At 46.1% G+C, this 21,728-nt stretch overlaps 1 protein-coding gene and 1 long non-coding RNA gene across 22 annotated transcripts in view; one reads left to right on the top strand and one right to left on the bottom strand.

The window, feature by feature from the left end:
- Positions 1 to 21,189, bottom strand: part of NFAT5 (nuclear factor of activated T cells 5) — a 53,910-nt gene extending 32,721 nt beyond the window's left edge. For 5 of the 21 annotated variants that reach the window (XM_039330915.1, XM_039330918.1, XM_039330920.1 and 2 more), the window contains exon 1: positions 638 to 3,030. Coding sequence is in view for 8 of the 21 variants with exons in the window: in XM_039330909.1 (XP_039186843.1) it covers positions 3,059 to 3,184; positions 20,960 to 21,062 (229 nt within the window). In the remaining 13 variants the exon portion in view is untranslated. Of the gene's footprint in view, positions 1 to 637; positions 3,031 to 3,058; positions 3,186 to 10,558; positions 10,801 to 20,959 lie in introns of those variants that run through there. The other 16 variants (XM_039330907.1, XM_039330910.1, XM_039330923.1 and 13 more) reach the window with 14 other exon arrangements.
- Positions 10,962 to 11,964, top strand: LOC120302465. The gene is made up of 2 exons (XR_005555140.1): positions 10,962 to 11,090; positions 11,471 to 11,964. It is a non-coding gene; the product is annotated as an uncharacterized LOC120302465 (long non-coding RNA).
- Positions 21,190 to 21,728: the final 539 nt, after the last annotated feature.

Raw genomic sequence — 21,728 nt, 5'->3', positions numbered from 1 at the left:
ATCCTGGTTTAGGCTTGTTTAGAGTTTAAGGGGTAAAATCCATGGGATTGAAGCAAACATAAACTACATGATATTCCCCCACCTAGAGCAGCCTCATGACGAGATAGGCGGCAAATAAATGTAACAAATAAATCATTGTGATTTCAATGGCTCCACTCTGACCACTTGAGCTCAAAAGTAAGCAAAGCTAAGCCTGGTTAATATTTAGATAGAAGATGCCAGAAAACATCAGAGTTGCAAGTTAAACTGAGAAGTTAAAACAATCCAAGATTGCAATTTCTTTCATGTTCACATCAGATAAACTATCTAGATGTGTCCATGGAATCTTCCTGAATCAAAATTAACTCAAAGACATCTACTTTTTAATTTGCATTTAATATAAGAACTGAAAAGCAGCCTAGAAAACAGAATCTATGCTATCACAATTTTTGAGGAGTTTATCAGGAAGCCCATCTTGCATCTTCAACCCAGAGTGATGGATCTTCCCTTTATTTAATGAATACTCCAGCCACCTATCTCTTTATTGACTCAAGAATGATTTTTTTTTCAGGTTAGTCAGGGAATATTCCTGTTTTACATTTCTTTCATATATTTTGATTAGCCAGTAGAGATTTATTTAGATTATTTTTATACATACTAGAATCTGAACTGGTGCGCCAGTTCTTCACACATTCGCTGGCAAAGTGACAGGAGAAGAACTGGCCAGGGCCGTGGCTGCCCCATGATATCCAAGCATTTCCTCCTGGCCTTTAGGCATAAACTAACACGGGTTCCTCCTCTTCTCCTTCTGTTTCTCAGAGATGCAGAGCAGGGATCATTCTCTAGTTTCACACTGGTCCCATATCGTGTAGTGCATCCAATATCAATGTATGCTCCTTTACGGTTACTGATGGATCTCTGGCTTTGAGACAGAGGCATCTCTTTAGAGCTTAACATGTAAAGACAGCTGTCAACTGATAGTTGATTGTTGATAAAGGAGCCACCTTACATCTGGAATGATGAACATGAAGCATTCCTCTTATGCTAAAACAATTAAATGTGCTCTTGACAGATTAATTTCCATGTCTTAGCTTTAAACTGGTTTAGATGGATTTGCAAATTAAAAGCCAATCAATAGTAGCAGAACTAGCAGTCTGTTCTTGCAGGGCCTCATGCCTGAGCTCAGCCAATCCTGTTCCTCAAGAAATCAGAAGTTTACTGATGCAGATTTTTTATGTAACCAGTTAATGTGTTCCAGAACCCCTGATTTTAAAGCAATGAAAGAGATTTGGGGCCACCAGATATTGGCTCACCTTATGACTAGGGAAGCAGAGAACAAAAGAAGCTAAGTCTTAAATAAAGAAAATAGTTCTCATCAGCCATCACTGCTTCATCTGTCAATGACACCAGTAAAACTGATTCAGAATGGAGGCCTCTGTATGTAACCAAAATGAATGTAAAGACAACTGTCATTAGTATAGACAGTATTCAAATGTTAGTTGAATGTTTAAAGATATGCTTTACTGGTCCGGCTCCTATCACACACAAGGTACAGTTTATTTTTTGGTTTTAAATGATTGTTACTCTCCCCACTTTTTTTAAAAAAAGTCTTGGTATGCATCATAGGAGATTTCTCTTATTCTCCAGTTTTCATCCTTTATCATCTGTACTCATTCTTCTTTGCAGGACAAAGTTGCAATTTTCAAGCCAGCCTTGTGGGCAAGTTAATTTTCCACTGCATAAAACATTTGGAATTAAACCTTCCTACGTTTAACCCTGCTATATAAATATATTATCTTTCTTTAAAAAGCAGACCATGATTATTACTACTAAATCCCATATTTTAGGGAGCATAATAAAGGTATTAAATACAAGCTACCACTTAGTCAAATAATTTAACCAATATATACTGAATAACATTGCTTGTCTGCCAACTATCTGGAAATAGTTGCCAAATACTGAAAAATGTCTCTATTACACACACAACTATGTTCTACTCTGCTACTACATGTCTTTAGAAAGATTGTTGTTCAATGTGTGGAGTAACACAAGAGAATCTACCACTGTATATTAGTTTTTTTTAGAACAAACTCACATGTTCAGTTTTTGAAAGGAATTGGACTGACTCAGACAACCAAAGCTGACAAGTAACAGACAACTAGTTCTCCTAAGCCAATTTTTCAAATGCTTGAAGATGAGCTCAAACATGAAAAACATTAAAGATCTGTGGGTTTAAAATGCTAGCATTTTCCAAAGTTCTTGCAGCTGTTTTTCTCTTTAACTAATTAGCTTTATAGATCAAAGGAAAGTATGCTTCAGGACTTTTTGAGCTGAAATTTTCTTTGAATTTAATGACTAGTTTTCCTGATCTACACTTAAATCCACAGATTTCATGAGGAAAAAAAATCAAATACATTAATAGTGAGCAGTGCTGCAAAGTGTTTACCCTGGCTCAACTCTTATCCTTTCAAAAATCAAGCAGCCTGTTTCCAAATCCTGGCAACAGCTTTGTGGAGAGAATCTGGAATAGAACTATGAAAAAGAGTCTACTCCAAATATATATGATTCCAAGATAAAAACTATCCAAGACAGCCTTACACCAGGTAACTCCCTCCAACAGTCTCTCATATAATATAAAATAAAGACAAAAATAGGAGAAAAGACTTTAAAACCTACATTAATTAGGAGACTCTTTCAAATTATTTCTCAGCTTATTTTAATTTATGGTAATTTTAAATTCTATTTAGCTGATGTCCCTTCATATACTTCCGAAATAACTAAATGTTCAAATTATAAGGAATATGATTTAATTAAAGCTAGTACTTTGATTCTCTGTAATTCTTCTCTAACAAAAATGGAGGTATATTTAACACTCCATCTCAATTATAATTTAGCAATTATCACATTTTTAAAAATACATGCAAGAATTGAAGCAGAAGATATAGTGGGCAATAACATCTCCAGTGCTGCTTCTTATATATATATATATATATATCTGCAAACTTTTCCAGCACTGCTCATGTGTTCAACAATATTCATAGGTATTAAAATCTTAATCTAAGCCAAAGGAAGTACTTACCAGCAGCCACTATGCCTGGGGGGGGCGAACCCACTTCTCCCCCACTTGTTTGACTCATGGATGCTATTGAGAGTTCTCTGGAAGGTGGTAGCTGCAGCTCCTTAGGGAGGAGATCATAGACTGATTCTGCAAACAAGAAATAGAGGCATTTATGATCCAAAGAAAATCCTCACTACTATTTAATAACAAAACATAAATAAAGGCAATGTCAGAGATCATTAGTCTCCCATATATAAAGCCAGAATTGTTAACAGACATGCATATTTTAAGCCTATAGAAGAACAAAGATACATATTTTTGCATCACAAATAAAAGCAAAAAATGCTGTCCAACAGTTAAAAGTATTACAAATACCTTTGATTCAATCTTTCATTTATTTAAATATTTACTCCCCAATATTAGAGAGCTAATTATGCTTTGTGGCAGAAAAATAGAAGTTTATGGGAAAGAATTCTGTCATATTCTGTTTTCTACAATCTGATTTTCATGAAAAGTTCTCTCAATATGTGTACTAATCTACAACCAATTTCCTGTTGCACAAAAAAAAAATCTGATTTAGGAAATGTGCATTATCATTTTGATCCCATTTAAACGAGCATTTAGGATATTTCTTAACATTTGTGTATATAGTATAATGTTCTACCTATTTTAATGAGCTTTGTTTAATTACATCATTAGTATGATCATACAGGGCTATTTTAATTTATCCCATCAATCTGTCCTATTCTCAGTTTTAAAAAATTAACCAATAATTTAATATAACAACCATCACTGTTGTTATTAGGTTCCTACACTTCACTGAGGCCAAAACACTTTGCATGTGCATGGATTACTTTCTAGGTTCTCTCTCAAATAGAAAAGCCAGTAGTTTTTTGAGTCTGACTCAGAAGCAAAGCCTTGAGTTAATTTGTGGTTCAAATCAAAATGAACAACGGGCATTCAGTTTAGCCTTACTTACTTTCTCCATGTAATATTATTAAATAAACCCTTGTACAAGACTTCAGTATATGGGAAAAAATGTGGGCTGGTGCCCTGCATGCCGACCAAGGACAGAGAATTAAGCTCAGCCACTGAACAGCAACGTCTGCAGGAGGGATCCTCCTTCACCTCACCTACTTTGTACAAGATGAAAGATTACTCTTTAGATAGAAAAATGAAACAATCACTACCATAGGACCCAAAACATTGTTTCCTGGCGGAAACATTTTCCTTGTTTCTTTCAGTGTCACAGTCCCATGACACAACCACATAAGGCCTAGAACTGTTCAACCTTTTTCAGTTTGGGTAGCTTGGTAGAGTGAAGTCTTTGAGAAATTTAACATGTATTTTAAGCCACATACAGTGGGGGGGAAAAAGAATTGGCTTAAATCATTCTGAAACTTGGATCCTCAAATAGTAAATTAATAACTGAATTTTCTTTTTAAAAAGGCCTGCGATATTCTGAATAGCAGTACTTCAAATTAATACATTATACCATTTGGAAAATAAAACTGAAGGGAAGAATGCAACATTTCTCATAAAATCCATTTTTCCACTTGACAGATCAGATTAGTATCATAATTATCCCACTTTAAGTCATATCAGAAAAAGTTTCAACTAAATATGAATGTTAGCAATCCCACATAAAAAAGTTTCACACTTCAACATTTTGTCCTAGATCCACTTTATACTTTATATTCTTTTAAGCAATATACAGAGATACTCATGTAAATCTCAATTCTACTCTGATCACTAGATGGATCCTGAACCACAGGTTGAGCAACAAGAATCCATAAATGCATTCAGCAGCTCCTTGGGATGGGTGCATTAAATTCTGTTTTTATGTTCTACTTCCATGATGATTTCCAAGCAAGAAACAAACTGAACGGCAGCAGGGCTGGCTTTTAATCTTATCTTCTTAAAGCCCTGCATAAATGAAAGATGATCCTGCCTTTTTCCAAAGTCCACTGTGTATGACTGAGGACACAAGAGAAAAGAGGATTGGTGACAATCACAAAGAATGCTGTTAGTGAGCCAAGCCAATATTTATAAGCTTCTGCTGGACAATAACTATTCCTTTTAAGACTAGTATAAGAAAGGCCTTCCCCCAACTTGCTGACTTAATTAAACTCAGAAGCAATTATTAGAGAATATTTATTCTGTCAATTAGCAAATCAATATTCTTTTTTTCTGTTGTGGTGCTTCATGTTTGGAAAAATTACAGGAAAACATACCGGTTGCATATTAACCTTTGAAAGGATTGCAGCAACCAGGAATAAGGCAGCGGAGGAGGGACGACATTCTAGATGTAACCTAGCATCTTTTCCTACTGTTCCTTGATGAATTAAGCTCATCTACTTCCAGATAGTTGAATTAAAATAGTGCAACATTTGATATCCTGTGTAGACAGAACTTCAAAAAGGCAGGGCCTCATTATAAGAATACCAAAGTTTCAAAACAAAACCACTGAAGTTCTATTATTACCTGATTTCCAACCTTTGCTGATACGGATGCCCACTATTGTCAGACTTGAAAGACAGAGCAACCCTTTATTCCTTGATTGCATTTTTCCACCCAGCATTTCCAATTTTCATTTGCTTGAAGGATTTAAAATAAATCCATCTGCTTGAGTAAGGACCAAATATTTGGCAAGAAATTAATTCTTCTTTTTTCACTGATCTCTTTTGTTTCTATTAGGCACACGTGGCCTACAGTACTAAAAAAAAGATACCATGAAAGGTATTATGTGGACTATAGAATTATAGAAACTAATTGTTATTGTTTTTAAATATAACCCCAGACAACATAGTTTACCAAATATTAAGGTGATTATGTTAAAAAATCAATAAAACATTTTTTTAAAAAGATACCATGAATGCAATCACTTGCAATTAAAAAAAAACTACTCAAAACATGAAGAAATGATCAGCAATGCCAAAGGTGAATAGTGCTGTCTTTAAGATACTTGAGACCAAGGTTGAAATTCCCTCTCAGTCATGGAAGATCAAATTAATTTATATGTACAATGAAGCATATAATGGTGGGGAAAATGTGGAAGAGACTAACTTCGAGCTTCTGAAGGGAAGAAATGGGACAGGTGGTTCGATGGCCTTTCTATTTCTACTACATATCAGTTATTCCTCAGAACCAGTTATGTGCCAGCTATGGTCCAAGAACAGAACCCTGATGTTGATTTCTTAATTACAGTGTTCTTTGTTTGAAAATTTACTTGTCAAAGATACTGTTTACTGTGAATACATAATTGTGTGCCTTAGTTTAACCAAGAATGGTCCAAACACTCAACAAAAATAAACTCTTCTGAATTCTGTTATACTGTTCCAGTATGAAAGGTATATGCAGCAGTAGAAAAGCAGCTTGGACAAGCCTGGTAAATTTAAGGGTATTTAAGGGTAGACAAGACACATTAAATATCATTCCCCAGTTCTAATAATTGCTAATATTATCAGGCTTTCTATCTAATATATGTAAGAGTAAATCAATTCTTTCATTTCTAATAATCAAACTGGAACACTTACTCCCTTGCATTCCTGATTTGTGAGAACTCCTAATTTCCAATCCTGGAATTATGCGAACAATTCTATTTGCTTAAGTGTTTATAGTACTTATTTGCTATTTCTCAATTAAACTAGTGGCAAATAGTCTGAACTCCAAGTGCTGCTGATTGAAAAATGGAAAGCAAGGATGGTTTTAAAAGCAGGCATTAGAATCTTGGCAGAAGAGAAAGTAAACTAAGAATCAACCATATTCTAATCATGATCTACTGCTAGCCTTCTTTCATATAAAAAACACACCATTAGATGAACGGCATATAAACAAACAAACTCGCTTTTGAGTTGAGCTCAGTTTATGGTGACTTTATAAATTTTCATTGCTAATTGGCAAGTTTTCTACTGCCTTCTCCCAGACTGCCTTCTTTTTCTCAACTTCCCAGACTGAAGCCCTGAAGTGTCCTTGTGGTCTCGTATACAATCAGCAGAGAAATGCAACCTTTTTTATTTGGGCCTTCGATTATCAGTGAAGGTCAGCTAGGCTACCCACCTGCTAAGGGCCATGCTAAATCTCTCTCATGTCTCTGGAGCAAGTGAGGGGGGGGATTAAGAAGATCGAGAGACTCTCTAATCATGGTTCTACCTTGCTAGGGCAAACCACCAGGTGCATATGCCTAATGCCGAAGCATTCAGATCCTGTCCAAGCCTCTTTCTGTTCTCCAATAATGCCCATACTCAGGAAGTCCTTGCCAAATTCTCAGTAGAGATGACTATAAATAGATTTTCTATTACTAAAGTGTTTCTCAGTTTATAGTCTGTTTGGTAGTAAACACAGTCTACTTCAGAAAGTCCATCAATACTATTTCTCTTGGTTAGACAGGAATGCTTCTGTATTTGGTTTTCATATTTATCTTTTAAAAATATGAAAGCTACAGTTATGAGTAAATGAATCAGGGATCAATTATTGATATAAATTGCCAAATTAAACTTCAATCGTCTAAAACAGGCATGTCAAACTCACAATGTCATGTGATGTTGTGCGACGTTGCACGACTTTTTCCCCATTGCCAGCAATGGGGTGGGCGAGACTTCGACATGATGCATCCAGCCTGCAGGCCGGCAGTTTGACATGCCTGGTCTAAAACAAGAATATTTTATCATTATGTTTTCCAGTAATTATTGAATGCAGCAGGCCACTCAATAAATTGTACATTCCTATAAAAATGTTATTGCACAAGGATTTTTTAAATCCATATGGCTGCCATGATTATAAGTTATAAATGATAATAGATGCAATGCAAATGAGGAAAGACAATAGTTTTATATCTATTGCAACAGCCAAGATGAATAAATTTTCACCACTACCATTTATTTTTCTGGTTTCCTGCCACATCTTTGACTTGCAACCTTCCTTCTATAATAAGAACCAAATCAATGCCACAAAATAAATTTGCAGTCTAAACCATATTTATCATTTTGTGCATTATTTAGTTTGCTATATCAATTCTAGCAACTGACCAAGATGGTCTAAGTACCAATCTAGGACCCTACAAATTAAACTCCATTCAGCCATTAGGCTCACTGAGAGCCATCACTGTCTCTACTTTATAAGGTTATTGCAAAAACAAAGAGAATTACACTATAAATTACCTTAAGCACAAGACAATGAAGATGAAGCATGTATTACAGTTAAGTACTTAGATAAGCATTACATTATTCCTTTAGTCTATTTTTAAATTGTGTTGACTTCTAGATGAAAAACAGGCATCCTTTAAAGTCCTGCGTTGTTTTGTTGTTGTCTTTTGGGTGAAATAATGTTATGCTAAATATATACAAATGTTATACCCACTCACACATACAGAATGAGATCAAGCAGAGGAACAGCCATGACAAAAGAGATCCTGATGAGACAGAAAACTGAGTTGCCAGACTCAGGGAAACCCTACCAGTGGCAGGAAAGGGCTGAATTAAAACACATCACTGAAGAACTGATCATAGCAGCAGAACAGGCATTAAGCACCAGATCCACAAAAGCAGAGGCCTACCACGCTAGACAGAACCCAAGGGGCAGACTATGCAGAGAGGCCTCAGAGACAGTCCAACACATGGTGGCAGCAGGCAGGAACAGCATACACTAACAGTACAACCAAGTAACTAATACTGTACTGTGTACAGGAACATCTGCATAAGGTATGGGCTAGGCCTTCACAAATACAGATGGGAGATTCCATCGAAGGTTGGCGACAATATGAGAGCTAAGATCCTGTGGGAAGATGGAGAAATACCAGGGGCTGAAGGAGGAACTAAAAAGGACGTGGAAAGGAAAGACCAAAGCAATCCCAGCAATGGTAGAATTTGGGGCTGTGGCTCCTAAGCTGGGAGAGGCTTCAATCAATCCCAGAAACCATCTCAGGACTTTCTCTCCAGAGAAGTGTGGTGTTAAGAACAGCTAAGGTACTGCACAGGATCCTCAAACTTCCAGGTCTCTGGTAGAGTATCCAAGATTGAGGAAGACACAGAGCAGCCACCAAGGTGAGAAGGGAATTCATATACTGTATAAGTTGTACATAAAATGTTACATATATGGCGTCTGTTGTTTCTAGATAATTTATGTATTCTTTCTAGTTTTGTTACCTTTCATATGAGAAACTGAGAAGAATGCTATAGAAGCCATTATGTGTTTAAAAATACTTAACTAAATCTTCTATGAAAATTATTGAAATTGTATTTATTTACAAAATGATAATACTTCAACATACAACATTCAATATATTTGCAACAATCAGCATTTTGATTTAGGTTTATTTAGGATGTTTTACTTGAATAATATTTACTATCATTCTTTCAGAATTATTTTTGAAAGCAAATACATTGTAAGATTATATTTGCTTGGTTATCACAACCACATGCTCTTAGCATCATAATTGGTATCACTAATCTAAATTAAATGAAAGGTTATTTGTGGTTGTCAGAGTAACTTTTGCTAAAGATTTAACAACTACCGGTTTTTCTAATAACAGAACATTCCATACAAAGGGAATATGACAAAAATGACAAAATATTCTTAGAAAGATAGTCAAGCACTACCTATCAGTTCACAAGCCTCTTGTACACCACAAAACAGTTAATTGTGAACATAGACTGGTAAAAAAACCCTACATGAATACCAATTTGAAAATAAGCTTCCCAGATTCAAAGCTTCAGGTAACTGTAATAAATCAACAGCTTGATAAAAATCTGAAGTTACTGCTAGGATTGATGGAAGCAATATTGAGCAAACAACAATACCCAACACATATTTGGGTATTATTAATAACAGGCATTTTCAACAATTTAACATATTTTATATTTGCTACTCACCTGCTGCTAACCTATAGTTACCTACTACCCCACAAAATAGAAACTTAATTTAATGGGAGTTTTAGGTTACTGTGATAAAGAGTTAAATCTTCTAATTTCAAAAGCAACCAGCAGATTCTATTTTTAGTTTTTCACAAGCCTAGGACTTCCAGTCTCTTTATAGTTTGATGATAGTTTTTGTTTACATCTTAAGCCAGACGAGGGAAAACAAAAGATGTCGCCTTCCCAGTTACCGGAGGCTTCGCGCATCTTTCTTATCTAACCTCCGTTTGACTGGATTGGTCTTGTCAAAAGCCACCCACGCCCGGCTCTTCCTCGGATATTGCTGCCACTTTCCGGCGCTGGAGTCGAAGGAAGCCAAGGCCAGCCCGGCCTCCTTCAGCAGCGGCCCAATTCAGCCGAGCTCGGGGCAACCAGATCCCCCCCTTCGCCTCTCGGACCACGCTTTCCCCGCCCCCAGGGCCGCACCTCCCGCCGCTCTCGGGAAGCGCCTCCAGCCCCCAGGCGGATCCGCGGGGCTCGCAGGCACCGGCCTGCCGCGAGGCTCGAACCGCTCGGGCCGCCCGCAATCCGGCCCGGGCGGCGCTGGCTGCGGCGGCCTGGCTCGCCCGCTGGCCGAGAAGGCCCAGAGCGGCCTCGGTGGCCGACTCACCCTTGGAGTAGAGGGACTTGGGCGACTCGAGGTCGAGGTCGGCGCTGAGCAGAGAGATGAAATCCGAGGGCATCGCCGCTCCGGGGCCAACGGGGAAGCGGCTCCGCGGGCGCCGCTCCTGACAGGAATCCGGTGGCTGCAGCCCAGCGGGACCGCCCCCTCGTTCCTAGTACCGCGCATGCGCCACCCGGCTCCGCGCGCCAGCGGTGGCCGAAGGGAGACCGAGAAAGCAGCGACAAGTGCAAGGCGCATGCGCCCCGCCCGAGAACGCGGGGAAATCCTCCGCCTTCGGGATCCTTCGACCTCTGCGCACCGAGAAGGAAATGGAGCGCGCACGCGTCCAGATCTACCGTGCCTGGGGAGGAGGAGGGCGGGATCGGAAGCACGAAGGAGTGCTTCTGCGCTTGCGCCCCTGGAACTGTCCGGGGAGGGGTCGCAGAGGGAGTGGCACGGCAATTAGCCTGCTTGGCAAGCGGGCGAAGCGGAGGGAGACTTCCCCCCTCTTGCCGAAGGGGTGGGGCCTGGCACCCAGGTGGGAAGTGGGTCAGCGGCGCCAGCTCGGAGCCCCCCTCCGCGAGGAGGCGCCATCGAGGCCGACTCGTTCAGTGGCGCGCAACAGGCCGTCGGCCTAACCTGCATCCCGGGCTGGCCCTTGCGGGGCGGGGGGATCATGGAAGTGAAGGGTCGCGGCCAGGGGAACAGCCCGGCCCCCGGCCCACTTGGCGGCAGCGTCCACCCGGCAGCAGGAGGGCCCCGGTGGGGAAGGCCGGGGAAAAATGCTTCCCTTTGTCAGCCCCCCCCCACCTTTCCGCCACGCTGGGGTGTCTTTAATGCCCTTACTGGTTTTCCCCGACCCTCCCTCCCCCCCCCGTCTCTGCCCACCGGCTTTTCTGTCTTGGGTGGTTTTCTCAGCCGCCACCTCTTTGGCTCCCTGGGCTGCCTTTCTCTCAACTTTGCTCCACTTCTGAAAAGTGAGGCCAAAACAAGCCTGTTTTCACGACTGGAGCAGCCACCGATCTTAAAGGCTGTGCGCACAATCCTGCTGAGCCAGGTGAATGGAGGCAAACCTGCATTTCCACATCTTGTCACCAACTTGGTGCCTGTTGCCTTAGCTGGAGTGTGGTATTTTGACTTGGTTGTGAAACTCCCTTTTGTTAATTTACAGTTCTGTATACTGTCTTCAAAATCTAAGGGACTGGTTTGGACAAAATTCAACACCACTTTTTCGTGCGGCTGCTGATAAAAACAGGATCGCCAACATGATCACCAACGTCCCATAACGGATAGGGCACAAGAAGTAGAATCCTGTCTGAACCAGGAACCTGGGTTAATTCAGTAATCGGGTTAAGAATGTCATTTGTTCAATAAAATATTTGGCACCATTCTGGTGCCATTGGAACCATTTACTCTTGCAGGCTGTGGAAACTTTATTTTTTCTCCAGTAGTATATTGTTAAAATATATAATATTTTGTTAATGCTATGAATGGTATTTCCACAAAGGACAGCCATTTGTTAATTACAGAACATAGTTCTATATGCACACAAAAGTTAATCCAGGTAGATGGGAATTGTGATCCAACACATCTGGAAAGCAGGTTGAAAATAGCTACTTTAAAGCTAGACTGGCGAAATTGAGCTGAACCAAAATGCACTCAGGTGGCCTGCTTCACACAAGCTTCAGCCATAAACCATGGGGGCTTAGGGGGATGCAGGAACCTCAATCACACATAAAAGAAATGCAGAAGTGATGGCTCCTTTATAGAGACAGTTTGGTACAGTGGTGAAGGCATCAGGCCAGGCCATGAGTTTTAGCCTTCCCTTAAGCCAGTGGTTCTCAACCTTCCTAATGCCGCGACCCTTTAATACAGTTCTTCATGTTGTGGTGACCCCCCAACCCCCCATCCAGCTTGACCCCCCCCCAAAAAGGAAAAAATGGGAAAGTATAGGTAGTCCTCGACTTACAACAATTCACTTAGTGACTGTTTGAAGTTACAACAGCACTGAAAAAGCGAATTATGATCATTTTTCACACTTATGATTGTTGCAGCATCCCCAGGGTGATGTGATTTACATTCGGATGCTTGACAACTGATTCATACTTATGACGTTCAGTGTCCCAGGGTCACGTGATCAATGGCCGGGGGCGTGGCCAGCTGATCACTCAGGTTGCAGAGTACCTGTGGGGGTGAATCTGTCGGTCTCTGGGATGGGACTGGGGAGGATGCCTGCCTCAAATCTATGCAAGGTCTTTCTCAGGATCGCAGGAAAAGCATCAGGACTCTCGTTCACCGGGTTCGGAGAGAGAAGGTAGTACCCCTGGTCCAACTGTCTCAACTGTTGGGCAAGATGGTCTCTTGTCTGGGGATTGTTCCGTGGGCCAGGCTACATTCCAGAGACCTCCAGTGGTTTCTACTTCCGTTTCAGAAACGGCGTATGAGTTCGTCCACAAGGAGGGTGAGGGTTCCACACCAGACATTATCATTCCTTCTGTGGTGGACCTCATCGGCGTTAGACCAGGGGGTCCCTCTTCAAGGAACCAATCAGGCTTACCTTGACCACAGACGCCAGTCTGTTTGGATGGGGCGCCCACCTCCAGACTCATCTAGCACAGAGTCAATAGTCATGTTCGGACCTAGCCCACAACATAAACTGGCTTGAGCTCAGGGCCATTCATCTGGCACTCCGTCACTTTTCCACCTTAGTGACAGGGAAGCACGTTCTAATACTGACGGACAACGTGGCAGCCAAGGCACACGTCAACAGGCAGGGAGGGACCCGGTCCTGGTCTCTCATGCTAGAAGCTCAGGGTCTGGAGTCTTGGGCAGAGTCCAACCTGGGATCCACCATAGCGGAACACATATCGGGGGAGGCGAATCGTCAAGCAGATTCCCTGAGCAGGGTTACAGTCGACCACTCGGAGTGGCGACTGGATCCAGCACTGTTCAGGGAAATCACGGACAGATTCGGATATCCACAATTGGATCTGTTTGCCTCCCCGAAAAATTCTCAACTGCCCAGATACTTCACCAGATTCCTATCTCCGGGGGCAGAGGGAACAGATGCCCTTCGCAGCGATGGCCAAGAGGACTGCTATACGCATTCCCTCCCCTCCCACTGATACCTTCCCTCCCTCCCTTCTCTCCCCTCGTCCCTTTCTTCTTTTATTCCTTTCCTTCACCTCCCTCTTAGTTTCTTCCTCCTTCCCTCCCTCTCCCATTGTCCCTTCCTTCTTTTCTTCCTTTCCTTTACCTCCCTTAGTCTCTTCCTCCTTCCCTCCCTCTTTCCCATTGTCCATTCCTTCTTTCCTGCCTTTCCTTCCCCTCCCTTAGTCTCTTCCTCTTTTCCTCCCTCTCTCCCATTGTCCCTTCCTTCTTTCCTTCCTTTCCTTCACCTCCCTCTTAGTCTCTTCCTCCTTCCCTCCCTCTTTCCTATTGTTCCTTCTTTCCTTCCCCTCCCTCTTAGTCTCTTCCTCCTTCCCTCCCTCTCTCCGCTTGTCCCTTCCTTCCTTCTTCCTTCCTTTCTTCCTCCTTTCCAATGTTCCTTCCTTCCTTCCCTCTCTCGTTGTCCCTTACTTCCCTCCCTCTTCATCCCTTCCTTCCTCTCCCCCTCGGTGCCCAGGAAGGGACAAGGGGAGAGGGACAGGCTGCCAGTGTGGCTGGTGGCTTTGCTGCCGGTGGCCATGGCGACATGCCATACCTGCCTGTGCACAGGCAGAGGAGATGTCCACCCAGCTCACTTGCTCAGCTTTGCCGGGCTACAGCTGATTCGCACTTCTGCTAAATTAGCAAGTGGCATATTTTCCAGCAAAGCTTGAGCAGGTTTGCTGGGCAGGAGCGCAGGAGAGCTGCTACAGCTGATCTGTATCTGGGCTGCTCAGCGGAAGCACGGATCAGCTATAGAGGCTCGCCCTGATCCTGGACAAGAGGGAAAGAGGGAGGGAAGGAGGGACAAAGAGGGAGGCGAAGGAAGGAAGGAAGGAAGGAAGGAAGGAAGGAAGGAAGGAAGGAAGGAAGGAAGGAAGGAAGGAAGGAACAATGGGAGAGGGAGGGAAGGAGGGACAAAGAGGGAGGTGAAGGAAAGAAAGGAAGGGAGGGAGGGAGGGAGGGACAAGGGGAAAGAGGGAGGGACAAAGAGGGAGGTGAAGGAAAGGAAGGAAGGAAGGAAGGAAGGAAGGAAGGAAGGGACAATGGGAGAGGGAGGGAAGGAGGAAGATACCAAGAGGGAGGGAAGGAAAGGAAGTTCCAGCCAGCAGAGGCTTGGCAGCCCGGCTGCCGAGGAACAGAGGAGCACAAAGCCAAGGAGAAGAAGGTGGCGGTTTCCTCCCAAAGGGGGCTCCATTTCTTCACCCCTTCCCTGGGTTTGTGGGGAATTTCTCGTCACCAAAGCTGACAGGTGCTCCTTCGAGCCTGCCGTGAGCTTTCTTGCCCCCTTTGCTTCTCCCCCTCCCCCTTTTCGTGAGGATTGTGGCGCCCTTGGGAAGCCGGTCGTGCTTTGAAGCTTAGGAGAGGAGGAGGAGTTCCCTCCCTCTCTCCCTGTCAAGCCCCTGCGGGCTCGACATGAACGGGAAGAGGAGGATTCGAGGATGGGCAGGGTGGCAAAGGAGACCGGCGGCCGTCGCCAGACCTCCCGGCTGACAAGCGCAAGTTCGGGGGTCGCCAGCTGACGGGCGCAGGAGTTGGGTGCTGTGGCGGCCTCCCCTTCGCTGACCTGCGTGCACGAGAAGAAGTCAATCCGGTCGCTGCACAATGAGTCCCTGGGGAGGGCGGGGCCTTGCTCTGCGCCTGCGCTCTTCATGCGCCCCCTGCAGGGCACATTTGGTAGAGTTCGTGCAGACTGCCGCCAAGCAGCATATTTTCCACAAACAAGTGAGGTGGAGCGGAGGGAGGGAGGGAGAGAAGGCGGTTGACAAGCCTTGCCTAAGACCATAGGAAATATGTTTTCCGATGGTCCTAGGCAACCCCTGTGAAAGGCTCGTGCAACCCCCAAAAGGGTCGCGACCCACAGGTTGAGAACCGCTGCCTTAAGCACAAAGCCATCTGGCTGCCCTTTCGCTCAGCCCTGGGAAGGAACAATGGCAAACCATTTCTGAAAAACCTTGTCAAGAAAACTGCTGTCACTTGTCAGTTGCTAAGAGTCAACACTGACTTGAAGGTACACACACTACTGTATGCAAGAGCTAGATGGGAGGACTTTGATGTATTGGTTTAGATTAAAATGTTCAATTATAAAATGCTTATTTTATTCAGGGACTGGGAGAGATTAGCAGGTGTTTCCTAATAGGTAGCAATCATAAGTCAGGAGGTAAATTATTTTCCAACAATCATGTGGAAAAATAAGGCAGAAGAGAATGCAAATCTGTCAACAGCCCAGGAGATTCAGGGCCAGCCAGCCGGCATTTCCTGAGATGCTTCTCCCAGCAGGATCCCTAGCAAAAGGATAGGGTGGACACAGAGGCCGGGGCTAACATGGCAGCCCAGGGAGAAGCTCAGCTTCAGCCTCATGCTCATCTTTCACTTTTGTGCTGCTCTTGGCCAGGTGAAGGTAAAGTGAGACAAGGTTTCTTGCATCATGCATGGAGTGCGACTCTGCTTTGTCTTGCCAGTAAGTGACAGGGAGGGTTGATATCTGGAGATCAAATTCAAGAGGATAGGAGAGCAAATTCAGTGGTGAGTGAGAAGAGCAGCAGATATCACTGCAGTTGCACTGGATCTGACAAGCAGCTCCAGGTCCCATTGGTGCAGTCTTACGGGACTGAGGTATGCCTCAACCTTCTTAGCCATCCAGAAAACTGCTGTAACTTGGCCTATCTCCCATCCTTAGGTTCAGGATACTCACACTGGTATATAGTGCCTTGATTTTTCTTCTTTATATTGGGACATTTTTAATTATGGTTATGGTTTTTTTGTTTCCTGTACTGATTATTTTCCACCTAGACATATGCATTTAAGACAGCAGTTCCCAACCTGTGGGTCGCGACCCTTTTGGGGGTTGCACGAGCCTTTCACAGGGGTTGCCTAGGACCATCGGAAAACATATTTCCTATGGTCTTAGGCAAGGCTTGTCAACCGCCTTCTCTCCCTCCCTCCCTCCGCTCCACCTCACTTGTTTGTGGAAAATATGCTGCTTGGCGGCAGTCTGCACGAACTCTACCAAATGTGCCCTGCAGGGGGCGCATGAAGAGCGCAGGCGCAGAGCAAGGCCCCGCTGACAGGTGCTCCTTCGAGGGTCTTGACAGGGAGAGAGGGAGGGAACTCCTCCGGCTTCCCAAGGGTGCCACAATCCTCACGAAAAGGGGGAGGGGGAGAAGCAAAGGGGGCAAGAAAGCTCACGGCGGGCTCGAAGGAGCACCTGTCAGCTTTGGTGACGAGAAATTCCCCACAAACCCAGGGAAGGGGTGAAGAAATGGAGCCCACTTTGGGAGGAAACCGCCACCTTCTTCTCCTTGGCTTTGCGCTCCTCTGTTCCTTGGCAGCCGGGCTTCCAAGCCTCTGCTGGCTGGAACTTCCTTTCCTTCCCTCCCTCTTGGTCTCTTCCTCCTTCCCTCCCTCTCCCATTGTCCCTTCCTTCCTTCCTTCCTTCCTTCCTTCCTTCCTTCCCCTCCCTCTTTGTCCCTCCTTCCCTCCTTCTTTTCCCTTGGCCTTTCCCCCCTTCCTTCCCTCTTGTCCAGGATCGGGGCAAGCCTCTACAGCTGATCTGCGCTTCCGCTGAGCAGCCCAGAAGCAGATCAGCTGTAGCAGCTCTCCTGCGCTCCTGCCCAGCAAAGTTGCTCGAGCTTTGCTGGAAAATATGCCGCTTGCTAATTTAGCAGAAGCGCGAACCAGCTGTAGCCTGGGGAAGCTGAGCAAGTGAAATGGACGGAGCTCTCCTCTGCCTCTGCCTGTGCACAGGCAGGTTTGGCATGTTGCCATGGCCATCGGCAGCAAAGCCACCAGCCACGCTGGCAGCCTGTCCCCCTCCCCTTGTCCCTTCCTGGGCACAGAGGGGGAGAGGAAGGAAGGGACGAAGAGGGAGGGAAGTAAGGGACAACAAGAGAGGGAAGAAAGGAAGGAACAATGGAAGGGAGGGAGGGAGGGAGAGAGGGAAGGAAGGAAGAGGGAAGGAAGGAAGGTAGGAAGGAAGGAAGGGACAAGGGGAGAGAGGGAGGAAAGGAGGAAGAGACTAAGAAGCAGGTGAAGGAAAGGAAGGAAAGAAGGAAGGGACAATGGGAAGGAGGGAAGGAGGAAGAGACTAAGGGAGGTGAAGGAAAGGAAAAAAAGAAGGAAGGAAGGGACAATGGGAAAGAGGGAGGGAAGGAGGAAGAGACTAAGGGAGGTGAAGGAAAGGAAGGAAAGAAGGAAGGAAGGAAGGAAGGAAGGAAGGAAGGAAGGAAGGAACAATGGGAGAGGGAGGGAAGGAGGAAGAGTCTAAGAGGGAGGGGAGGGAAAGGAAGGAAAGAAAGGGACAAGGGGAGAGAAGGGAGGGAAGGAAGGCAGGCACCCACCCCAGTCCCATCCCAGAGACCCACAGATTCATCCCCACAGGCACTCTGCAACCTGAGTGATCAGCTGGCCACACCCCCTGGCCATTGATCACTTGACCCTGGGACACTGTGAACATCATAAGTATGAATCAGTTGTCAAGCATCCGAATGTAAATCACATGACCCTGGGGATGCTGCAATAATCATAAGTGTGAAAAATGATCATAATTCGCTTTTTCAGTGCTGTTGTAACTTCAAAGAGTCACTAAGCGAATTGTTGTAAGTCGAGGACTACCTATACTTTCCCATTTTTTACTTTTTTGGGGGGGGTCAAGTTTTTGATACCCCCGGCCAGCTGGATGGGGGGTTGGGGGGTCACCACAACATGAGGAACTGTATTAAAGGGTCGCGGCATTAGGAAGGTTGAGAACCACTGATTTAAGAGAAACAGACATACAAAAATTCTAAACAACACAGCTTTCCATGCTGGCTCAGGAAATGGGGGGCAAGAGGCCAAGATGCTTTATCAAGACACCAGACAGTGATGGTTCCCCTTCTACACGCTCCTCCCTCCCTTCTCACCCTCTGTCTTCTTTAGGTTCAGGGCTGTTAGGGCTAAACTTTCCCTGCCTCCAGCTGCAGACATGCCCGTGCTGTTCCACAGCCAGGAAGACCTGTGTGATGACCCCCTTTGCCTTTCTGATGCTCGCCTGTCTTTTACTGAAGCCCAGTTGGAAGCTTGTGGCAGATTGAAGCAACCTCTGCCCCCAGCGCAGCCATCTTTAAAGGACGTGTTTGCTGCTTGTTACATCCCAGCTGCGCCTCCTGATCTCTGTTCTGACATATAAAGCAAACAATAAAATCCCAGAGCATGGGGCAACTGCCAGAAATAAAAACTGGCAGTAAACAAACTGCTTCTCCCCTTCCCCCCTCCCAACTCTTGCCCAGGAACAGGGTTTCCGCTGCTGGACAGGTGTCTGACAAAAATAGGGCCATCCTTTTTATGGCGGAAAGGAAGGAGGGTATGGCCAGGGGGCACTGATCTCCCACCTGCTGGGCTCCACTCTGCATCCGCAGCAAGCTCTTTATTCTGTCTTGTCCCAGCTACCTCCCATGGCATCTCTGGACCTGTTTTACCTCTGAAGCAGTGACTGAATGGGAGGGACTCGGGAGCTGCCGGTGTGTCTTTGGGATTCAGCCTGTGTGATTCCACATACCCAACATCCTCTTGGTGTGGTGAAAGGAATAGGCGGGCAGTTGCCTCAGCAGTGAAACTGGCCCTGCACCAATTGCCCTCTTGGCAGGTTAGGCCAAGCACAAGTTACTCAGAGAGGCCAGGTGGGAGCCATCCTCCCAGCCCCAAGTATCAGCTCCAAACAGGTTGTCTTTGAACAGCTTTCACTTTGTGCACTAGCTCCAACCCTCTTCCTGCACACTTAACTCCACTTGCAGGGTGTTCTGGATGTTAGCCCATGCAAAGGGAACCTTGCTCAGGTGGGAAAATGCTGAGAGCCCCGATGGGTGGAAAACTACATCGTTTCTCTTGAAAGAAACAGCATTCAAGCTCATTGGGCATGGCAGGGAAAACAGGAGGCAGAAGCATTATGAAGAGCAACCTCACCATCATCCTATTGTTTAAATCCTACAATAAATAAATATATTGTCAATTCCATTGCCACTTTTAAATAATTCATATTGAGTATAAATACACACACAAGATGGGGACATGGCCTTTATTTAAGAAAAAAAAACAACTGATTGATGCAAATAACCTACTGAAGAGAGGAGGGCAGCTGGTCTCTACTTCACATGGAGAGTCTTGATTTGGCTGAATATATTCCAGTATCATATAATAAGACAGCATGGTTTTAATTATTTCTTAAATTTATCTTTAAGATCAGTTTCTCATTTTGCTACTATGTCACAGAGGGAATATTTAAATAAATGACATTTAGCACAATCCAAAAAGAAAGTAAAAATACCCATTAGGAAAATCTGGTTTCCTATGGGGTGTTCCATCACAGCACCAAAGCCTCCCAGGTGCAAAAGTCACTTAATTTTGCCCAACCAAGACCAAAATATATATATATATATAAATTTGCCCTTGAATTGTTGGTACTGAGCAATATTGAATTGTATGTAACCAGGTAATGGAGCCTTTCTTCCCACCCATAAGGAGCACCTTTGATTTCCCAAGGCTTGTAAAAGGAGCCCATAAGGAACGAGGTGAAAGATTAGGCCCCTTCCTCCATGAATTATTTATCTTTGCACTGGAATCAAAGGATCTAATTTAAACACAAGTGCCTAAAATCTTCCTCTAACGATGATGTCACCTAGTTTGGTACCGAAACATCTGCAAGAAAATAGCCAAGCTCAGAGAGCTCCGAGGACCCCCCCCCCTCCCCAGTTCAACCCTGAGCCAGGAATTCTCTTCTACCTCCCTCCAAGGCAGAGCCCAGCTGACACCGAGACCCAGCAAAGCTGAAGGTTGCCCTGTCCCCGAATTCGAGGAATTTGGCCCCAGTAATCAGCCTCCTTTTCTGCCAGCAACGAACGGCGGCGGGGGGGCATGTTTTGGGGGAGGCAGCCCCTTCTGCGGGCGGAGGAAGATGGGCTGAGCACCCCCAACCCCAACCCCGTTGCGCTGCTGCTCTGCAGCGCCCCGGGGCGACGGCTGGCGGCGGTCTAGTTCGGGAGCGAAGCCGTCGGGGGACTCCGCTCTCCGGCTGGGCGCCTTCTTCCCGCGCTCCTTTCGCGCGAGGCAGATTCCCCGCCGCCTCCCCGACCGACTCCGCTGTCCCAGCGCCCAGACCGCCAGGCGCCGCGGGGCTCCCGAGGACCCCCCCCCCGCTGGAGCGCCAGGGGACACGGCCCCGCCAGCCGCGGCGGCGGCGCCCCCTCCTCCCCCGAGTCGAGCGTCGCGGCGAAGGCGCGGTCTTACCCGGGCCGACGGCAGACATCGCGCTCCCTCCGACGGCGCCCCACGGCCAGGCGTGCAGCGGCCCCGCGCCCAGGGCGCTCTCGGAGGCCAAGGTGGAATGCATGGCTGGCGCTGCCGGCGCGCTGAGCCTGCTCGGCTGGGGGGGTCGGCTGGTGCCCCGTCGGGCTCGGGCTCGGGCTCTCCTCGACGCCGAACAGCAACAGCGCGCAGCCTCTGCCCGACCAGCCACTGGCCGAGCCTGCCCGAGCCCCGCTATTTATGGCGCCGCCCGCGAAGCCGGCATCGGCGGCCAGTCGGCGCGGCGCAAGCGGACGGCCAGGGGGCGGAAGTAAACTGGCCCCTCCCCCGCCTGCCGGGCCGGGGACCCCGCCACCCCTGCTCCCTCGAGGGCGGCCGGCCTGGGCCGGAGCCGCGCCTGCCGGGCGCGTCGCCGCGTCCCGGCCGGCGCGGGGCAGGAGCCGAGCGGGCAGCTTTGCCCTCGGATACGGTGCGCGGAGCCCTCCCCCGGCTGGGCGTGCGGCTTCCAAGCTGGCCCGTTGCTCCGTGGCGGAGAGCCCCAGCCAGCCTCACCCCCAGAGCGCCCGGCCCGGTGTTTCAGCCGCCCCCTCCCCGGGCCTTGCTTGGCGTCTGCCTTTTCCCAGCGGAGAAAGAGGCGGTCTGACCGCTCGGCTCTCCGCCCAAACCCCGGCCGGGGGAGCCAAACTCTGCAAGACTTCGTCCACCGGCCTGCTCATCTCGGCTGACCAAGCCGGCCTTAAAAGCAGGGCTT

This window comes from Crotalus tigris, unplaced genomic scaffold, assembly GCF_016545835.1.
Source record: "Crotalus tigris isolate CLP2741 ecotype Arizona unplaced genomic scaffold, ASM1654583v1 scf7180000024433.1590703, whole genome shotgun sequence".
NCBI lineage: Eukaryota > Metazoa > Chordata > Lepidosauria > Squamata > Viperidae > Crotalus > Crotalus tigris.
Note: the sequence above shows the minus strand (reverse complement) of the source record. Positions and strands in the feature narration are given on the sequence as shown.